Source organism: Myxine glutinosa, chromosome 1 (genome assembly GCF_964187855.1).
Source record: "Myxine glutinosa chromosome 1, kmMyxGlut1.1, whole genome shotgun sequence".
NCBI classification, from domain to species: Eukaryota; Metazoa; Chordata; class Myxini; order Myxiniformes; family Myxinidae; genus Myxine; species Myxine glutinosa.
In genome coordinates, this window is record NC_136261.1 from 45,643,732 (window position 1) to 45,661,144 (window position 17,413).

The following is a 17,413-nucleotide window of genomic DNA, read 5'->3' on the forward strand; positions in this document are numbered from 1 at the left end:
TTGGTGTGTTTCCCCCATTTCCACTATGTTTTTGTTGATCTATTGTGTTCTGGTCCATTATATGTTTTAGCTCTTCTATGAGTCTTGACTTTGTATACAAACAAAAAAAGTGCATGCATAACCCTTGTCTGCTCATAATCCTCGTCAATTCCTTCTATAAATTGGACACTCATTCTAACTCAGTTTAAGAATGGCTAGGTATCATTAACATCAAATGAGATGGCTCATGCTATCAGGATGTTTCAAGGGGGGTAGCGGCGAATGACTCTGTCTGCCATTGCTTCTCATTACAATGTTCATCGTAATGCTATTTCTAGGGCACTGTCAAGGTATCATCAGACTGGACATTTCACGCAGAGATCTCATTCAGGTCATCCAAGTGTTACAACCCATGTTGAGAATTGTTGTCTTGTCACCCTTCTCCTTTCCAACATTAAGATCAATCCAGAGTGACCCGCAAAGAATAAACAAACATCGAATTTTCAACCAGACAATTCAGGACAGACATTTCGTCACTGAAAACGCACACAGCGCATGCGCGAAATGCCTCATTAGCATTCAAACATCATTTTGAAAGTCCCATATTGTCAGAATAAAGGTATTTAAATCGTATTTGTATAAAATGAATAGGCTTGCAACACCAGTATATGAGTGGGACAAAAAATAGTCTCTCCTACAGATTCACCAGGTTCAAAACAAAACACGTGCTTTGGACTCAGTAGATGCTCAAGATGAAAGAGTCTTTACTACTAATTACTGACCAACACCGATCGTTACTGAGAAATATCGACTGTTGCTGATCAGGCAGGAAATGTTGCTGACCGATACTTTTCCTCCCTCAATGTGTGATAGTTTACGCTATTTCTGAGAAACAACATTAATCAGAAATGAAAATCACAAAAAGGATCAGAAGTCATTGCTGGTGTGTCCCCTCCCCCCTCTAATTATACTGACCAATACTGACAACTGAAAAAGATGATTTATCAATTTTTATATAATAGTTCACTGGTTCCCTATGGGAACAGAAGGAAAAGTTATTCCTCTTTGGGGTATATACAGTCACGTGAAAAAGTAAATACACCCCATGAAGAGTTTTGACTTTTTCAACATATTTCAACATACAGCTATTTGATCTTCATTTCAACAATATTGATAGATAAAGGTGATATAATATAACAAATATCATGAAACATTTACATTTTGTAGTCCATTGTATAATTTAAATAAACATAAATGCAAATTTCGCATGTGGAAAAAGTAAGTACACCCCAACATTTATCACTACTTCAAATACCTAAAATTAGAATCAGGTGCACCAGCTCAGGTGCAAATGATTAGAACATCGATAGAGAGGATCTTGGAGGAACCTGTCTTATTTAAACCTCAGACATTCAGTTTGGTTTGCTCTTTGTTGTTGAAGTGTGCGGCGTCACCATGCCTAGATCAAAAGACCTCTCTGAGGCCTTCAGAAAGAAGGTTATAGATGCCTATGAGTCTGGGAAGGGATTTAAAAAGATCTCCAAACAATTTGAAATCAATCATTCGACTGTCTGGAAGATCATCTACAAGTGGAGAAGATTCCAAGCAACTGCCAACTTGTTCAGGCCAGGCCGCCCCAGCAAGTTCAGCCCAAGAGAAGACCGCAAGATGCTGAAAGAAGTCTCTAAGAACCCCCAGAATGTCATCATGGGACCTACAGGTAGCTCTTGCCACTGTTGATGTCAAAGTGCACGAGTCTACCATTAGAAAGAGGCTGCACAAATTTGATCTACATGGGAGGTGTGCCAGGAGGAAACCTTTGCTGTCCAGAAAGAACATCAGGGCAAGACAAAAGTTTGCCAATGAACACCTAGGCAAAGACCAGCAATTCTGGAACAATGTGCTCTGGACAGATGAGTCAAAGGTAGAGCTATTTGGCCACAGTACCAGAACACATGTTTGGCGAAAACCAAAGACAGCATTTGACCACAAGAACCTGATACCAACTGTAAAGCATGGTGGTGGAAATATTATGGGTTGGGGCAGCTTTGCTGCATCAGGGCCTGGGCAAATCACCATCATAGAATCCACTATGAATTCTTCATTGTACCAGCGGGTGCTTGAGGATAATGTGAGGCCATCTGTCGGAAAGTTGAAGCTCAACCGAAGGTGGACCTTGCAACATGGCAATGACCCTAAACATACCAGTAAATCCACCAAGTAATGGCTGAAAAGAAAGAAATGGATGGTTCTGGAACGGCCAAGTCAAAGCCCGGATCTAAATCCCATCGAGATGTTGTGGGGGGGATTGAAAGAAGCTGTGCATGCAAGAAACCCCTCAAACACGCACAGCTGAAAGAATTCTGCATGGAGGAGTGGGCAAAAAATTCTCCCAGTTGATGTCAGAGACTGGTAGACAGTTAAAAGAAACGCCTACTTGGGGGGCAATACCACCTATAAGAGCCAAGGGTGTACTTACTTTTTCCACCTGCGAAATTTGCATTTATGTTTATTTAAATTATACAATGGACTACAAAATGTAAATGTTTCATGATATTTGTTATATTATATCACCTTTATTTATCAATATTGTTGAAATGAAGATCAAATGGCTTTATGTTGAAATATGTTGAAAAAGTCCAAACTTTACCTGGGGTGTACTTACTTTTTCACGTGACTGTAGATTACAGTAGCTATAGGGATGGGCCTCAAGAACATCAGGGGTGTGTTCAGTTACTAAGTTTCTTGTGGAGCACTCCAAGTGGTTTAAGCATTCGAGCAAGCACTTCATTTGAAACTGTTGATGAGGAACAGTTGGCTTAGGAAACACGAGTTAGTTGCTCGGTAACTGAACACACTTTGGGTTTCCTCCCTTTCAGTTTAGTGTTAAACAGCGGTAGTGACTTTCAATTTTGTTTTGTAATACCATTAATATAATGCTATTATCATGAGTGTTATTACCTCCACCACCAAAGGTGGATGGATGTTATGTTTTCACCCCTGTCTGTCTGTTTGTTTGTGAACACAATTTCTCAAAAAGTTGTGGACGGATTCGGACGAAATTTGGCAGAGAGGCAGCATATGTGACAAGGACGACATTATTAAATTTTGCTGAAAATCTGGATTCGGATGTGGCTAGCAGAAATTTTAAAGTGATTCTTCACCATTAGGAGATCGGGCAAAAAACGATACATAGCAGGTTATCTCAAAAAGTTGTTGACGGATTTGGACGAAACTTTGTGGAGAGGTTGTGTGTGTGAGACAAGGAAGAATCGATTCGATTTTGGTGAAGATCTGATTTTAAAAAAGTTAAGGACGAGTTATGACTAAACGTGGTGGACGAGTTGGTTAGATGACAAGAGCAAGCCGATTAGATTTTGGTTCAGGTCCGAATCCAAATCCGGCCTATTAATGGGATAAAAAAACAAAAACTGTTCAGCCTGGTGGAGGTATGTGCTCTATCGAGTGCCGTTCTATTTAGTTATACATCTTAACACGTATTTTGCCCAAGACGGAAAAAACCCTTTGGGGAGTGGAGGTGAGGGAGGGGTCGGGGGGGGGGAGGGGGAGAGGGTTGGGATGAATGAATATCAGGATATTGTGAATTTAATGTTGTTTCGTTGTTATGTAATTTCAACGTTATATCTATAATTAATTGAGGATCATCTATCAGCATAATTAGACTACGCAAAATCACTTGAGAGTAGCAATTCCAAGGAGATTCCATAGGACATATCTCGTGAGGTTGTGAATGGGGACCTGAAGGTAGTTTGGATAATTGTTCTTGCAAGACATATCTCACTGCTAGCGAAATTGTGGATCGGTTGAAAGAAAACGTTGCGAAGGTAGGTTGAAGGTTATGATGAGGTAGGAGTAGGTGAAGTTGGTAAATGGCATGGGAAAGAGAGTTAAATATTCCACTATGTTAATGAAGTAATGAAGAAATAATATGTAATGTTGTAAAATAAAAAAGGGGTGCCCTACATGCGGCAAATAAAATATATTTACTTCTTCATGCAGGTGTGTGAATCAAATTGGCGCCCCTTTATATAAACTTTTCTCGAGCATTACTTGGTTCCTCCTAAGAACACAAGGGTAGTCCAGCATGCACACGAGATTTTTTGAATGTCCATTATTTTCTATTGTTCGACATTTTCTACAAGCTATGGAATGTCCCTTCTTTCCTATACTATGCCACATGGCACATACCATATTATGGGGCGTTTTCTATGCCCCTGGCATTTTTCCCAAGAATGTCCTTCATTTAGATTTAGAAAGTGGCCATCACAACAACGGATGAAAAAATACAGGGTGATTCACATACGACATACTATTTTGTTTTTGAATAACTCTGTGTTGCGTGAACCGATTTACTTGTAATTTGCAGCACTTATAGACAAATGTTCCCCATTTATTATGTGAAAAATTCATTTAAAAATAATTGATACAAATTTAGTTATTGGTCTCGATATGGCGGCCGTCTTGGAGCATCTGGCTCCTGTACTTGGAGACATCACGTACATTAATTAAAAACCAACCTATTTGCTGCAGTCTGTATGGGGGTTCTGCCTGATACTGTAAGTCATCTCTCCCATTGCTCGTCATGAAATACAGTATCGATCCAATCCTGGACAAAGAATCTTTTTTTTGCCATCATTGTTTTTGTGCCTTTTTCATTCTTCCTTCATTTTATTTATGCAACTTCATTTCAACTTCACTTCATTTCATTCATGCAACTTCATTTTATATCGATTACTACCGGAGTCAAATTTTTCTATGTCCAACTTTTTGGGCTTTGCCCCTATGAGCCAAGCAAAAACTATGGGATTTAGGTGGAATTTGTTTCGAAAGCCATTAATTTGACGTATTGGCCGATGTATATTCCAAGTTTCAGCTAGTTTCAATGTATAGCCTTTGAGATATGGGCGCCAACACATTTCGGGCGGGTGGACGGTCGGACGGACGGACGGACAGACACCAACGTTGATTCGAGGGTTTTCTTAATAAAACTCAAGAATGCGGAAACGGATGTTCCTGAACTTTGGAACCTATTACCTCAACGTACAAAGTATTTACTTGTGCAATTCGCAGCCAATTTCGTCCAGTAGAAGCTGAGAAACTAATTTTCAGTTCTCATGTTTAAGTTGCAATAAAGAGGAGGGCCCTTTGCGCTTCCCTTGATTCCCGTGAGTTCTCACATCATAGACAAGTGGCAACCTTTCTGTCATCTCGCGATATTTTATCATCTCACGATATTGTGTAATCCTAACCATTTGACTCCCTGTGATCCCCCACCTCATATGCCCTTGGTTGTGTATATATCAAAACCCATGCCATTTGTCATCCAACATACACCAGCAGACTAATAACGTCCCTCTTCCTCTTTGTGCTCCGTCTCAGAGACGCTGGAACAGGAACATTGTGGTTGCATGGAGAAATATCCACCATCATCTGTCAATCTCTCTGTGTCCCAACAAACAACCACAATCATTGACATTGTAAACGGACGGGCCGAGTTCCACTGTGACGTCTCCATGAAGAGCAGTTACACAGATAATCCCATCGTGTACTGGTACAAACACTGTCCCAACAGCTTCACAGGAAAAACAGTTTTCTCTGGAAAATCTGCGTCAGTGGAATACATTAACCGTGCGAATCAAACTGTTCATGAAATACAAGAACATTCGAACCTGAGAAGAAGAAGATTCACTCTGGAGATTTTCCAGCTCAACGTGAACGACTCTGGAGATTATTTCTGTGTTATCAAGATCAGAACACGTCATGGAGCATATGCAGGTTGTGGTGGAGGAACCAGGCTGGAGGTGTTTGGTAAGTTATGTGGGGTTAACCTGGGATGTGGATTCGTTCAACATACACAGCTTGTATAACATAACTTCAATTAAAATGACTGAAAAATAATCTTAATTTTTCAGATTGTAAAGATTACAGTAATAGATGTAGCTCTGCTTTTTCTAGATGCATCTCTAAGCACTTGCTTTCAAAGCAGCATTCACCCACGAATACCCCTTTGCAGTGATATCGATTTTGCTTCGGGTCAGGTTAGGCCTAATTTGGTTATGCAGAGAGATATGACAAAAAGCACAGAGGCACAAAGACATGAATGCAAATAAAAGTTAATGTGGGACTATTACGACTACTACTACCGACACTACTACTACTACTACTACTACTACTACTACTACTACTACTACTACATCAACCGCCCCATTTTATTCACCTTTTGTATGGGTCAGCTCGGGAATGTTTTTGGCTTTTATGTCTCTCTCAAACGCAGCTGCGTCCCAACTGTGCCTCTCTGTGTCGCTCCCTCTCTTTTTAAGCTTGTTAACCGAAACTGCACTTGTCATAACTGCCGATCGCACCCTGTGCCAGGCTGCGTGAGCTCTTGCGGTGACGTTAATGGCAGACTACTTCAATGCAGATTCTCCGCACCTGCACATTTTCATGACTTGAACTGCAAAGCTCTCGTCTGCACTTTATAAAGACACATAAACGGAGGAAAATAACAATAAAATACAAGTACAGATACATTCAAAGAACACCGACGCCATGCCAAATAAATAAATAACATCCCCCAGCGCGGCATTGCTGGGGTGCCTTCGGCTTCGGCGCCCAGCGATACCGCCGTGCAGCACATAGAGACTGTATTGGGAGGAAGAGGTGAGCAATTAATTGATTGATTAATTGCATAATCAAAATCAATAAACAATAATCGTAAAATATTTTAAAAATCAATTGGTTAATGGCATACCTCAACCACTAGTGTTTCATCCGAAGCTGTAACTTTTTGAAAATTAATTTAACAAGTCATTAATCGAAAAATTAAATAATTAACTGATTAATTGACTAATCATTAAATAATTAATCGATTAATTGATTAATCAATAAATCCAAAATATCCTTTACAGCCAAATCACTTGGTCATTGTCGTGTCCAAATATCAGCTTCCTAGCTCTAAAGGTGCCTGAGATATTGCCCCAGATGAGAAAGAAAATAAATAAGTTCTTAATTAATTGATAATAATTAAGTAATTAATCAATTAATTGATTAATCAAAAACAAAGTACCGTTTTTGTCAAAGCACTTTCTCACTATTGTGCCGAAAATTCAGCTTCCTAGCTAAAAGAGATATCGCCCAGACAAAAACAAACAAACAAACAAGAAACCAGAGTGAAAACTGAGTACTCCCTTTCAGCGCGTGTCATCACTGGGCCCCTTTCGGTGCCCGGCTATGGCATCATGCAGCGCCTGGGGATGGAATAGGAAAACAGCGGTGTACAATACAGCCAGAGATCTGAATTGGAGAAGACAAAACAGAATGGCAGGCAAAATAAACATCTCAGTTGCACTTATGCAACACGTATCTATTACACAAATAGTACCTCATGCTTATCTAAACAAATTGTGAAACAATAAACATTGTTCGACTAAAGAGTTCTATTAACCCATAAGGATCAAGGCAGCCATCACACTTGAGGACTGGTCTCCTATATCTACAACCCCTCACATTAATTCAGACAAGGAATTCTTCCACAGAAAGCTGCTCTCTCTTGTGCACAGATTCATCCCATCTCGTATTCAGTTATCCTACCCATCCTTCCGCTCTTGATATTCCTGTGGTGAGGCAGTTGTTTTAAAACAACCTGCATTCTTCTCCTGGAAGGCAAATCCAACTGAAGGGAACAGACCATTCCACAAAGCCACAACAAGAGTATGTCTACCCTCAGGAGAGCTTGGAAACAAAATCTGTCCAATCTCAAGATGGAACTTTCAAACTGGTCCCCTTTTATTAAAACCTGGGTGGTACCTTGTCAAGTCTGTCTCTGGTGTATGCTCCCATTCCATCCCTTCCCTCACTTCAAATGGCACCACAGACGTCTTTGCTCGTGAGTGGATTGAATGCCTCAATTCTGTGTTTGCTTCAAAATCTTGTGTCACTAACCCCTCTCGCTCTCTCTCTCTCCGTACCAACCCTTCCCATTCATACCCAACTGCTCCTGGATTCTGTCTTTTGCACATAAGAGGTGGAAAAGTTTTTGGCAACTCTCGACTGTGACTCTGCAACTGGACTGGACGGCTTCAACTCGCGTGTCTGAAAAACCTGCTCTACTGCTCTTGCACGTCCTTGCTCTGCCCTTTTCACTCTGCCATTTACCATTGGGCATCTTCCATCTGCTTGGAAATCAGCCAACATCACAGCATTAGATTAAAAAATGTGCAAAAACTGAGCCCCTCAACTACAGATCAATTAGCTTTCTTCAAATAATCATCAAAGTCATGGAATCCATCCTCGCAGTTGACATGAAATAATTATTTTTCTCCAACAGTCTCATTTCAGATCATCAACTCACATTTAGACCTGGTCACTCTACCATGGACATGCTGCTTATACTCTCTCAACAATGGATGTAGGGCCTCAATATTAGTCATGAGATCAGGACTGTCTCTCTGAACATATCTCGAGCTCTCGATACAGTCTGGCATCCTGCCTTTCTCTCCAAACTGTCTGCCTATGGAATCCAATGAAGTCCAACTCCACTCTTGGATTACTGACTTCCTCCACTCTCAAAGCCAATGTGTGGCTCTCAACAGATCCCTTTCTTCTCCTCTGTTTGTCAAGGCTGGATTATCCCAAGGCAGTGTTCTAGTCCCAATCATGTTCCTAATATTCATCAAAGATCTCACTGACTATCTGGAAAATCCTCTTTATGTCATTGCTGATGACTCCACCCTCTGCCGCTCCATATCTCAACCCTATGATCAGCAGGCAGCAGCCTCTTCACTCTCTGTGACCTGGACAAAATCACAAACTGGGCAAACAAGTGGAACATGTCTTTCAATCCTGAGAAATAACACAGCCTCACTATGTCTCTCTGAAAATACTGTCTGGAAAACCGTCCCATCTACTTTCTCAACAACCGTCTCGAAGAGGTTCAGTCACTCAAACTCGTTGGTCTCACTATCAGTCATGATCTCTCTTGATCTAACCACGTTTTGAAGTTGGTCTACAACGCTAGACACCGTCTGGGCATCCATCGTTGTACAACATCCTTCCTTGACATACTTGAGCTCCGATCCACCTACAAGGCTTTCATCCACAACTTGTTGGAGTGCTGCTCTCCCATCTGTGCTGGCTCCCCTACCGCAAATCTTGCTCGGGTTGACACCATGGAAACCAAGGCTTTCAAGATCATTGGAATCACTCGTGATGAAGCTCAGTCGATGGGCCTATCATTTCGCCATCTCTGATAGGTCAGTGGTCTCTGTCTTCTTTCCCCTTATTTCTGGTCTTACACTCTCTGCCCGCTCCATGCTCTGTCCCTCCCCCACTCTCACCCCAAGTAACTGCAGGATGCATGTGGTCCACCAGCAACCTCCTCCTAGTGAGACGGCCTAAATGCAGAATCAATGCACACCTCCACCTATTTATTCCTCTTTCTTCCTTCCCGTGGAACCACCTTCCACACTGTCTTTAATCTCATTGTTCCGTCCTGGTCTTCAAGACAGGTGTTCACCACCATCCCCCATCCAAGGCCATGATCTTTTCTACACCTGTAAAAACCTCCCCCACCCATCCCAAATTTTGCTTACGTATCCATCTTGTCCACCCCTTGTGCTCTCTCCTAACCTTCATCGTTACCTGTATGCCCTGGTTGTCAGTCTCCGTCTACCTTCTCCTTCAGCCATGCTATTGGCGTATCCTCTTTGTCCTGGTGTTCCCTTTGTGATGTTGTGTCCTGATCTAGTGGTTCCGGTGTTGTCTAATTTGAGGAGGCGACCACGGGCTTATGCCTATGTCGAATGATGTTGATGATGTCCTGATATGTCCTGTGTTCTAGCTCTTCCACGAGACTAGACCATGTATAGAAAAAATATAACATTCCCACAACACTACCCCCACCTCTCTCCTTCAGCCCACACTGAAGCTGTGCTCAAAAGGGAGAGCAGCATTGGGGTCTGACCATACAGTACAACTCCCTACTCTATTCCAAACCAGCATGCTCAGGATTTCAAAAACAGTTTGTTCTTATGCTATTGCATTGCATCACTAAGCTACTCACTCCTCCGCTATCCACAGATATATACATCTACATCCGGATGTGATTACCTTCACCACCAAAGGTGGATGGAGGTTATATTTTCACCTCTGTCTGTTTGTTTGTCTTTGAAGAAGATATCTCAAAAAGTTGCAAATTCAGACGAAATTTGGCAGAGAGGTAGTGTATGTGACAAGAACGAAATGATTAGATTTTGGTGAAGATCCGGATTCGGATCCGGCCAGTAGAAATTTTAAGTGATTTTTAGCCGTGTCGCAGACGCTGCTCATAGAGTGCCCTCTGCTGTTGTTGTTGTTGTTGTTCTTCTTCTTCTTCTTGTTCTTCTTCTTCTTGTTGTTCTTGCAGAGAAGACAAAACCTCGAAGCTCCACCCATTCTGGGAACCATAGCTCCACCCATTTTGGGAGAGGCTTCATATAAACAAATATCCACCATTTTATTAACTCGCATAGCTTTGAGGCCTGTTTTGTAGGCCCGTGGTGTCTTCCTCTCTCACACAGTTTTATTTCAAATCAAATTCGATATATCATTTCATTTTTCACAGTCGCTAACATAGTTTTAGACTCGGTTGAAAAAAAACGTGAAGAAAATCCGATGAAAGTTGCCCTTTATAGAACGAAATGAATTCTCAAAGGCCTGTAACTTCAAGTCCATTGAGATATATATTTTTTAAATCGCGGCATGGTCAGTCATACACCGCCCGAAATAACAGACGGGAAAATGCCGAGATATATATATTTTGTTTAAATCGCGGCATGGTCAGTCCCACGGACTACTCCGCAAAAAAACCACCCGAAATAACAGACGGGAAAATGCCGTTGAAATAAAATTGCATCAGCATTTGGATGGTTACTTCGCTCGGTCACTTCTGACTGCTCATACGGTGCGACCCGCCCATGGGGAATGTATCGGCCTCCCGAGCACATCGATTAGGATCTCCGGAGCAATAGGCAGTACCCTTCATGCAGGGGCCAGGTCGTAACATCCCTTTCCTTTTTAGCCCGTTAACGAAAACCACACGTTAACCCGTTAACCAATAAAACATTTTTAAAAGGCATTTAAATCGAAAAATAAGAATCAATGAGTAAAAATTAGATCAAATAAGTAGCATTTACTATCGACAAGAAGGCTTTCTACTTGGAGTGCCTGGACAGTACAGTGTTGTGATCGATCTCCCAGCAGCCAACAGTTCCCTCACGTCTACTATAACTTGATCTAGTCTTAGTGAAGAAATGACCACGCTGTCTTCCTTAATGTGTTTTGCTGTGTGTGGAGTGGCCTGGCAGAGGTTACAAGGTGGTCTCCAATAAGAATCCACCATTCAACAGAACGATGGAAATGAATATGAGTTTCTTCTTCTTCAACAGGGTCTATCACCCTTCTTCATTTTCTTCAGAAAGATTATTTTGTTCCTTTATACTGTTTCTTTTGTTATGTTGCATCCTCATTAAAAGTGATAAAAAAAAAAGGTTTGATTAAAACTTTTGAAAATTGAGCAAGTTTAAGGTGGGAGTGGATCAATTTCCCGCGGATACGTGGGAGTATCGGTGCGGACGGAGAGAACGGGTATCTAAAAGATAAGCGCAGATACGCAAAATTGCGGACCGCGAACATGAGGATGGCAATACTTTAGACATCCTTATCAGTTTTAGCCCGATCACTCTGGTGAAGAATCGTTTAAAAAATTATCTGATCCGGATTTGAATCATCACCAAAATTGAATCAATTCGTCCTTGTCACACACTTAACTGGTCCACCAAGTTTCATCCATCCACAACATTTTGCGGAGTAGCCCGTGGGGCAATGCCATCTGGAACAGCCTTTGGCTGTTCATATGTAGGGTAGGTGGGGGTAATATGGACCCCCTAAGCCAAAGTCCCGAAAGAGGCTATACAAATAGACAAGGAATATTTCCAAATAATGGTTTATTTAGACAACCAGACAGACTACATCCCCGTGCAGTTTGGGTTGAATAAAATCAAAGATATGATTGAGGGGACAAATAAAAATATGCCATCAGTGTCCATATGCCAAACAACGTGGGGAATGTGGACTCCCCTATGGGGTCATATGGACCTCGGGTCCATATTACCTCAATGTGGTAAGTCTAGTTTATTTTCGACAAATGTTCCCTGGGACAAATGTTACTTTCCGATTTTTCAGTGAACAACAACCTTAGCGACACTCGTCACAGACGAAAGCACCGATACCCTCATAGTCAGTTTCGTTTTCGTGGGCCCATTGCTTGCATTCACTGCATTGGATCCAAGAAAATTCAGGTGGATCAACAAATAACTCATTGCAATATATGCAGTAGACATTACTCATGCAGTTTTCAGGACCTTTTCTGTGTTGCTTAGCAGACTTGGTAACCTGCTTTCGAACTGGAGGACCGCGCTTTGTTCGTGGTCTGTTGCCTTTTTTCGCTTTCAAATTAGTTGGGGATATAAGATTCTGCTTCTCGCGTGTTGGCCCTTTCTTCAATGCCCTTCTCTCTTGTTCTTGATGTTCCACGATCAAACGTCTTTTAGAAGGAGAGGATGTGTTGATAACACTTTTTCGGGGCGCGTAAATGTCCGACAGTGCATAGTCACTGTCGGATTTTTAAACAGAATCAAGTGTACATGTTATCGGCTGTTAACAAACAGCCGATACTTGACGGCTACTTGGACCATGCCTAGTTTTGCTTAGTCACATATTTCGGTGCAGAAAAATTTATTTGATTCAAATTTTGACAGTGAACATGCTGTTTTGTGGACTTATTCTATTAGCTTCCTGTGTGGGGTATATGGACATCGACCGTGGGGAATATGGACATGGGTCCATATTACACACTACCAAAGGGTCCATATTCCCCACACCATGCCTCTCGATCATGTCAGCATGCCCAGTACATATGGGCTGGGATGGAGTTTTCTACACACAGTGGTGCTGCAGACAGGTCTCACGTGTACTCAGCCAGGGACACCACTCATCAAACAAGCTAGTGACTACATGTACATACACAGTACTGCATGCTTATGAATTGTAAAATTTGAGATGAAAACTTTTGGAAGTTTGCACTTACCGTCATTAAAGAGTTTGAATCAACTGCAGTTGGTCACTTGCTGGTCGGCCATACTTGTTTATCCCATGATATGGAGACGAGGCTTGATGCAGTGCATCATGGGAAATTCAGTGGGGTCCATATTCCCCCGGGGTCCATATTACCCCCACCCACTACATGTGTGTCTCTAAAAGGAAATATAATAACCTAGAATAACGTTTTGGGGTAAGTAATTTTTAATTTTTAGTACATTGGGGGAAGATATGGATGGGGAAGATAAGAGATGGTGGTGAACAGCTGTTTTAAAGACCTGGAGGAGTAATAATTTTAAAATACCGTTACATTTATGGAGGTAAGTAAAAGAATACCATAGGAAAGGTAGGGTTGAATAGGAAATAGCATGGACCATGTGATGTGTAGGAGCATTTTAATGTACTAAGTAGGGAAAATGTAGCTTAAAGTTGTGTTTAAATGTTATCATATGAGGGATGATACTGTGGTAATTAGTAGTAGGTTTTAAGGATAAATTCTCCTGTTTGTGATACCCTCTGTGGCCATCCCTAACATTTAAAACAGCAGTCGGCTAGTACTCATGCTCCATGGACACATACGGCAAAGACCCGCCCAGGAGAGGCATGGCACAATTGGTTCTTCTGGAGCGAGAGAGAGCGCCAGGTGAACTTGAAGAAGAAGCTTCGCGATTGGTTCGTCTGGAGGGAAAGCGCGAGCATGAAGCTCCGCTATTTTTTGTGTCATTGGAGGAGAGCGTTTTGTGTGGCGATCGTGAGGTAGCTTTGACTGCTGGCTCCTCAGGAGGCTGGAGGCTGCACCGTCCTTCCCGAAACGGAGGAGAAAGGAAAGAGGGCCGTGTACGTGCTTGCCACCAGCCTCGATAGCAAACGCTTTCGGCGTTCGACGTCATCGACAATTTTGCTGAGCTTCCTGCATGGGTGGCTCCGGGCTTCGTCAACTGCTGACCATCCAAATTATCCATTTTGGGCCAGCTAAGTGCGGGAGAGGGACTTTTATTTTCTTACCTTACCCTGTGCTTGTGTTTGTGTTTGTATGAAGGTACCTCACTGCAGCATTTTACCTCAGCTTTATTTTCGTTGTTTTCATTCTGTGCCTTATTTTCTTATAAATCATAATTGTTACATTTTTATTGTTGTGTTCTTGGTTGGGTTTCGGAATAAACCCTTGTGTTCGTGAAGTTAACCGCTTCGTGTCTCTTCCATCCCACAGTGGAGCAGTCAGAAGGAGCAGTCAGAAGTGGCAGCTCTTTTACGGAGAATTTATATCTTAAAGGGGGAGGGCGAGGGCGAGGGGAAGAGGGAGAGGGAGAGGGGGAGTGTGAGGGGAGGGGGAAGTGGAGCAGTTAGAAGTGGAAGCTCTTTTACAGAGAATTTATATCTTAAAGGGGAGGGGAGGGGGGAAGGGGAGGAGAGGTGGGAAGAGTGGGGAGAGGGGGGGGGGGGGAAAGGGAGGGGAGTGGGAAGGCAGGAGAGGAAGGGGAGTGGCTCACGTTTCTGAGTGAATGTGGCTCACATTTCTGAGTGAATGTGGCTCACGTTTCTGAGTGAATGTGGCTCACGTTTCTGAGTTAAGTGTGATGCCGATCAGGAAGAAGAGGAAGCCATACTACCAAATACGTACACTTTTTTTTTTTTGTATACAAGATCGAGGCGCGTGAACGAGCTAACATTAATCACACAAAAAGTCAAACCGACATGTAAAACACAAAATGAACATATGTCACCCACAGGGTGAACCGTATCTTGCCATTTGACCTTGACCTTAATAATTTCGTATGGTGAATAGTATGTCTTCATGACCAACGCACATGAAATATTGAAAGATTTTGATGAGAACTGAGGAAATAATTTTTTCATGAAAATTCCGTTTTTTCGTCATGACGTCATCAAATGACGTCATAGCGTCAAACTGTTTACAGATCTGGGAAGCACTCATCAAGGGCATTCATATGAGGTATTACTCGATATGGTACCTACGATTTCAAAATTTGACCTTGGGGTCAATAATTTTCGACCTCCAGCGCTAACCATGAAGGTCAAGGCCGATCGCCACCAAAAACTAATCAGCTGAGCGCCGGACCATATACTAGATACTCACCAAGTTTGGAGACGATCCGATCAAAGTTACTCAAAAAATAAGGGTTTCGTTGACCTCCATGATTGACCGCAAAGTGACCTTGACCTTTGACCTTGACCTTCAAAATTTTGTGTGCTGAAGGGTATCTCTATAGGACTCTGATATGCGAAGTTACAGGAGTTTCCAATAATAACTGTGGTCTACAGAGTGATCTAAACGTGAAAAAAAAATGATTAACCACAAACAAAAAAACAAAATGAAGGTCAAGGCCGATCGCCACCAAAAACGAATCAGCTGAGCGCCGGACCATATACTAGATACCCACCAAGTTTGGAGACAATCCGATCAAAGTTACTCAAAAAATAAGGGTTTCGTTGACCTCCATGATTGACCGCAAAGTGACCTTGACCTTTGACCTTGGAAGGTCAAGGCCGATCGCCACCAAAAACTAATCAGCTGAGCGCGGGACCATATACTAGATACCCACCAAGTTTGGAGACGATCCGATCAAAGTTACTCAAAAAATAAGGATTTCGTCGACCTCCATGATTGACCACAAAGTGACCTTGACCTTTGACCTTGACCTTCAAAATTTTGTGTGCTGAAGGGTATCTCTATAGGACTCTGATATGCGAAGTTACAGGAGTTTCCAATAATAACTGTGGTCTACAGAGTGATCTAAACGTGGAAAAAAAATGATTAACCACAAACAAAAAAACAAAAAAAAAAACAAACAAAAAAACAAACATACAAGCTGACTAATACATCTTGCAAAAACTTCGTTTTGGCAAGATAATAAGGGGAGCGGTAGACAAGATGGGGAGAGAGGGGGAAGGACACAAACACAACATTTGAGAGCAGGGACATCGAGAGAACTGTGGGAGGGAGAGGACTTGGGGGGAGGTGGGAGAGGTAAAAAACATATGGACACTGCAAGGACTTCCAGGAAAGAAGTTGGAATTTCCAAAAAGTGTATCTGGGGTGAATTAGTGGGGGTAGAAAAGATCAAGGTTTTGGATGGGGGAAGATAAGAGATGGTGGTGAACAGCTGTTTTAAAGACTTGGAGGGAGGAGTGGGATTGAAGGGAGTGGGGGAGTTTGTTCCAGAGGCGGGAGAAAAGGGGAATGAAAGAGTGAAGGTGAGCATAGAGTCTAGATTTTGGCAGCTTAACCATAAGAGGGTTGCTGGCAGATCTAGTGCGACCTGTAGGAATATTTGGGGGACAGAGCACAGAGAGAGTTGGAGGAGCAAGGCCGGAGAGGAGTCGGTAGAAGACAGGAAGACCACCAACCTGCCTGCGGTGAGTAAGTGAAAGGCCCTCGGAGTTAGCTTCATTGCATGAGATTCCAATGATTCTGAAAGCTTTCGTTTCAACAGCGTGAAGCCGAGCTAGGTGTAAGGCAGGAGCACCGGCCCAGAGGAGGAAACAGTATTCCATTGAGCTGCGGATGAAAGCCTTGTATGTGGTGAGGAGCTCAGGTGTGCCAAGGAGGGACTTTGCACGACGGAGGATGCCCATTCGAACCCACTTCCGGAATTGTTTGATTTATGTGTATTCAAGTGTCTTGTAATTGTTTTGTATTTATTTATGCGAATGTGTACTTGTATATAACTGTCATTCATTTAAAAAGGCTTTGGCACGATCGAGCGATTTTTATTTATTAATTTTTTTAACTCCAAAAAAACTAACTTTTTTTTCTTCAATTTTTTTGTTTGTTTGTTTGCCGAGAACACTTCCAGGCACTCACTGATGAAGCTCTGAAAGTTTGATGAAGATCCGTTCAGCCATCTCTGAATAAAACGCAGACACACAGACAACTCGCCTTTATACTGTATATATGTGGTGCTGTGCACACACAATTCGTTTGCCAAGAAGATAGGCCACAACGCGTTGTACAAACTGAAACGCTTTATTAACAGCTCGCACGTAAGCACTGGGCGGGCTCGACTATCGAGCCCGCATATATGTCCCGAGGCCACGCCTTGCCCCCGGGCGTGGCCGGTCGGCCGAAAGGCGGGGCATGTCCTCAGTTCCACCTTGCGCCTCGTGACGCCTTCGCTCCAGGCGTGGCCCGAGCCGCGCTTCCACGCCCGGACGCTCGCGCCACCCACTGGTGCGTGGAATTATTGCCCATTGACAATGTGTCCGCCACACGCGCCCCCCCAGAATTCCCACGCACCTGAAGGGTGAGCTTGCGGGG

General features: G+C 42.6%; 2 protein-coding genes across 4 annotated transcripts in view; one reads left to right on the forward strand and one right to left on the reverse strand.

Annotated features, from left to right (window-relative positions):
• The window catches only part of LOC137423441 (uncharacterized), a 419,740-nt gene that overhangs the window by 198,209 nt on the left and 204,118 nt on the right, over nucleotides 1-17,413 (reverse strand). The gene's annotated exons all lie outside the window — the stretch shown is intronic.
• The window catches only part of LOC137423418 (uncharacterized), a 65,733-nt gene that overhangs the window by 9,758 nt on the left and 38,562 nt on the right, over nucleotides 1-17,413 (forward strand). For all 3 annotated transcript variants that reach the window (XM_068110568.2, XM_068110587.2, XM_068110578.2), the window contains exon 4: nucleotides 5,380-5,808. In XM_068110568.2, coding sequence (XP_067966669.2) covers nucleotides 5,380-5,808 — 429 coding nt within the window. The remainder of the gene's footprint in view (nucleotides 1-5,379; nucleotides 5,809-17,413) is intronic.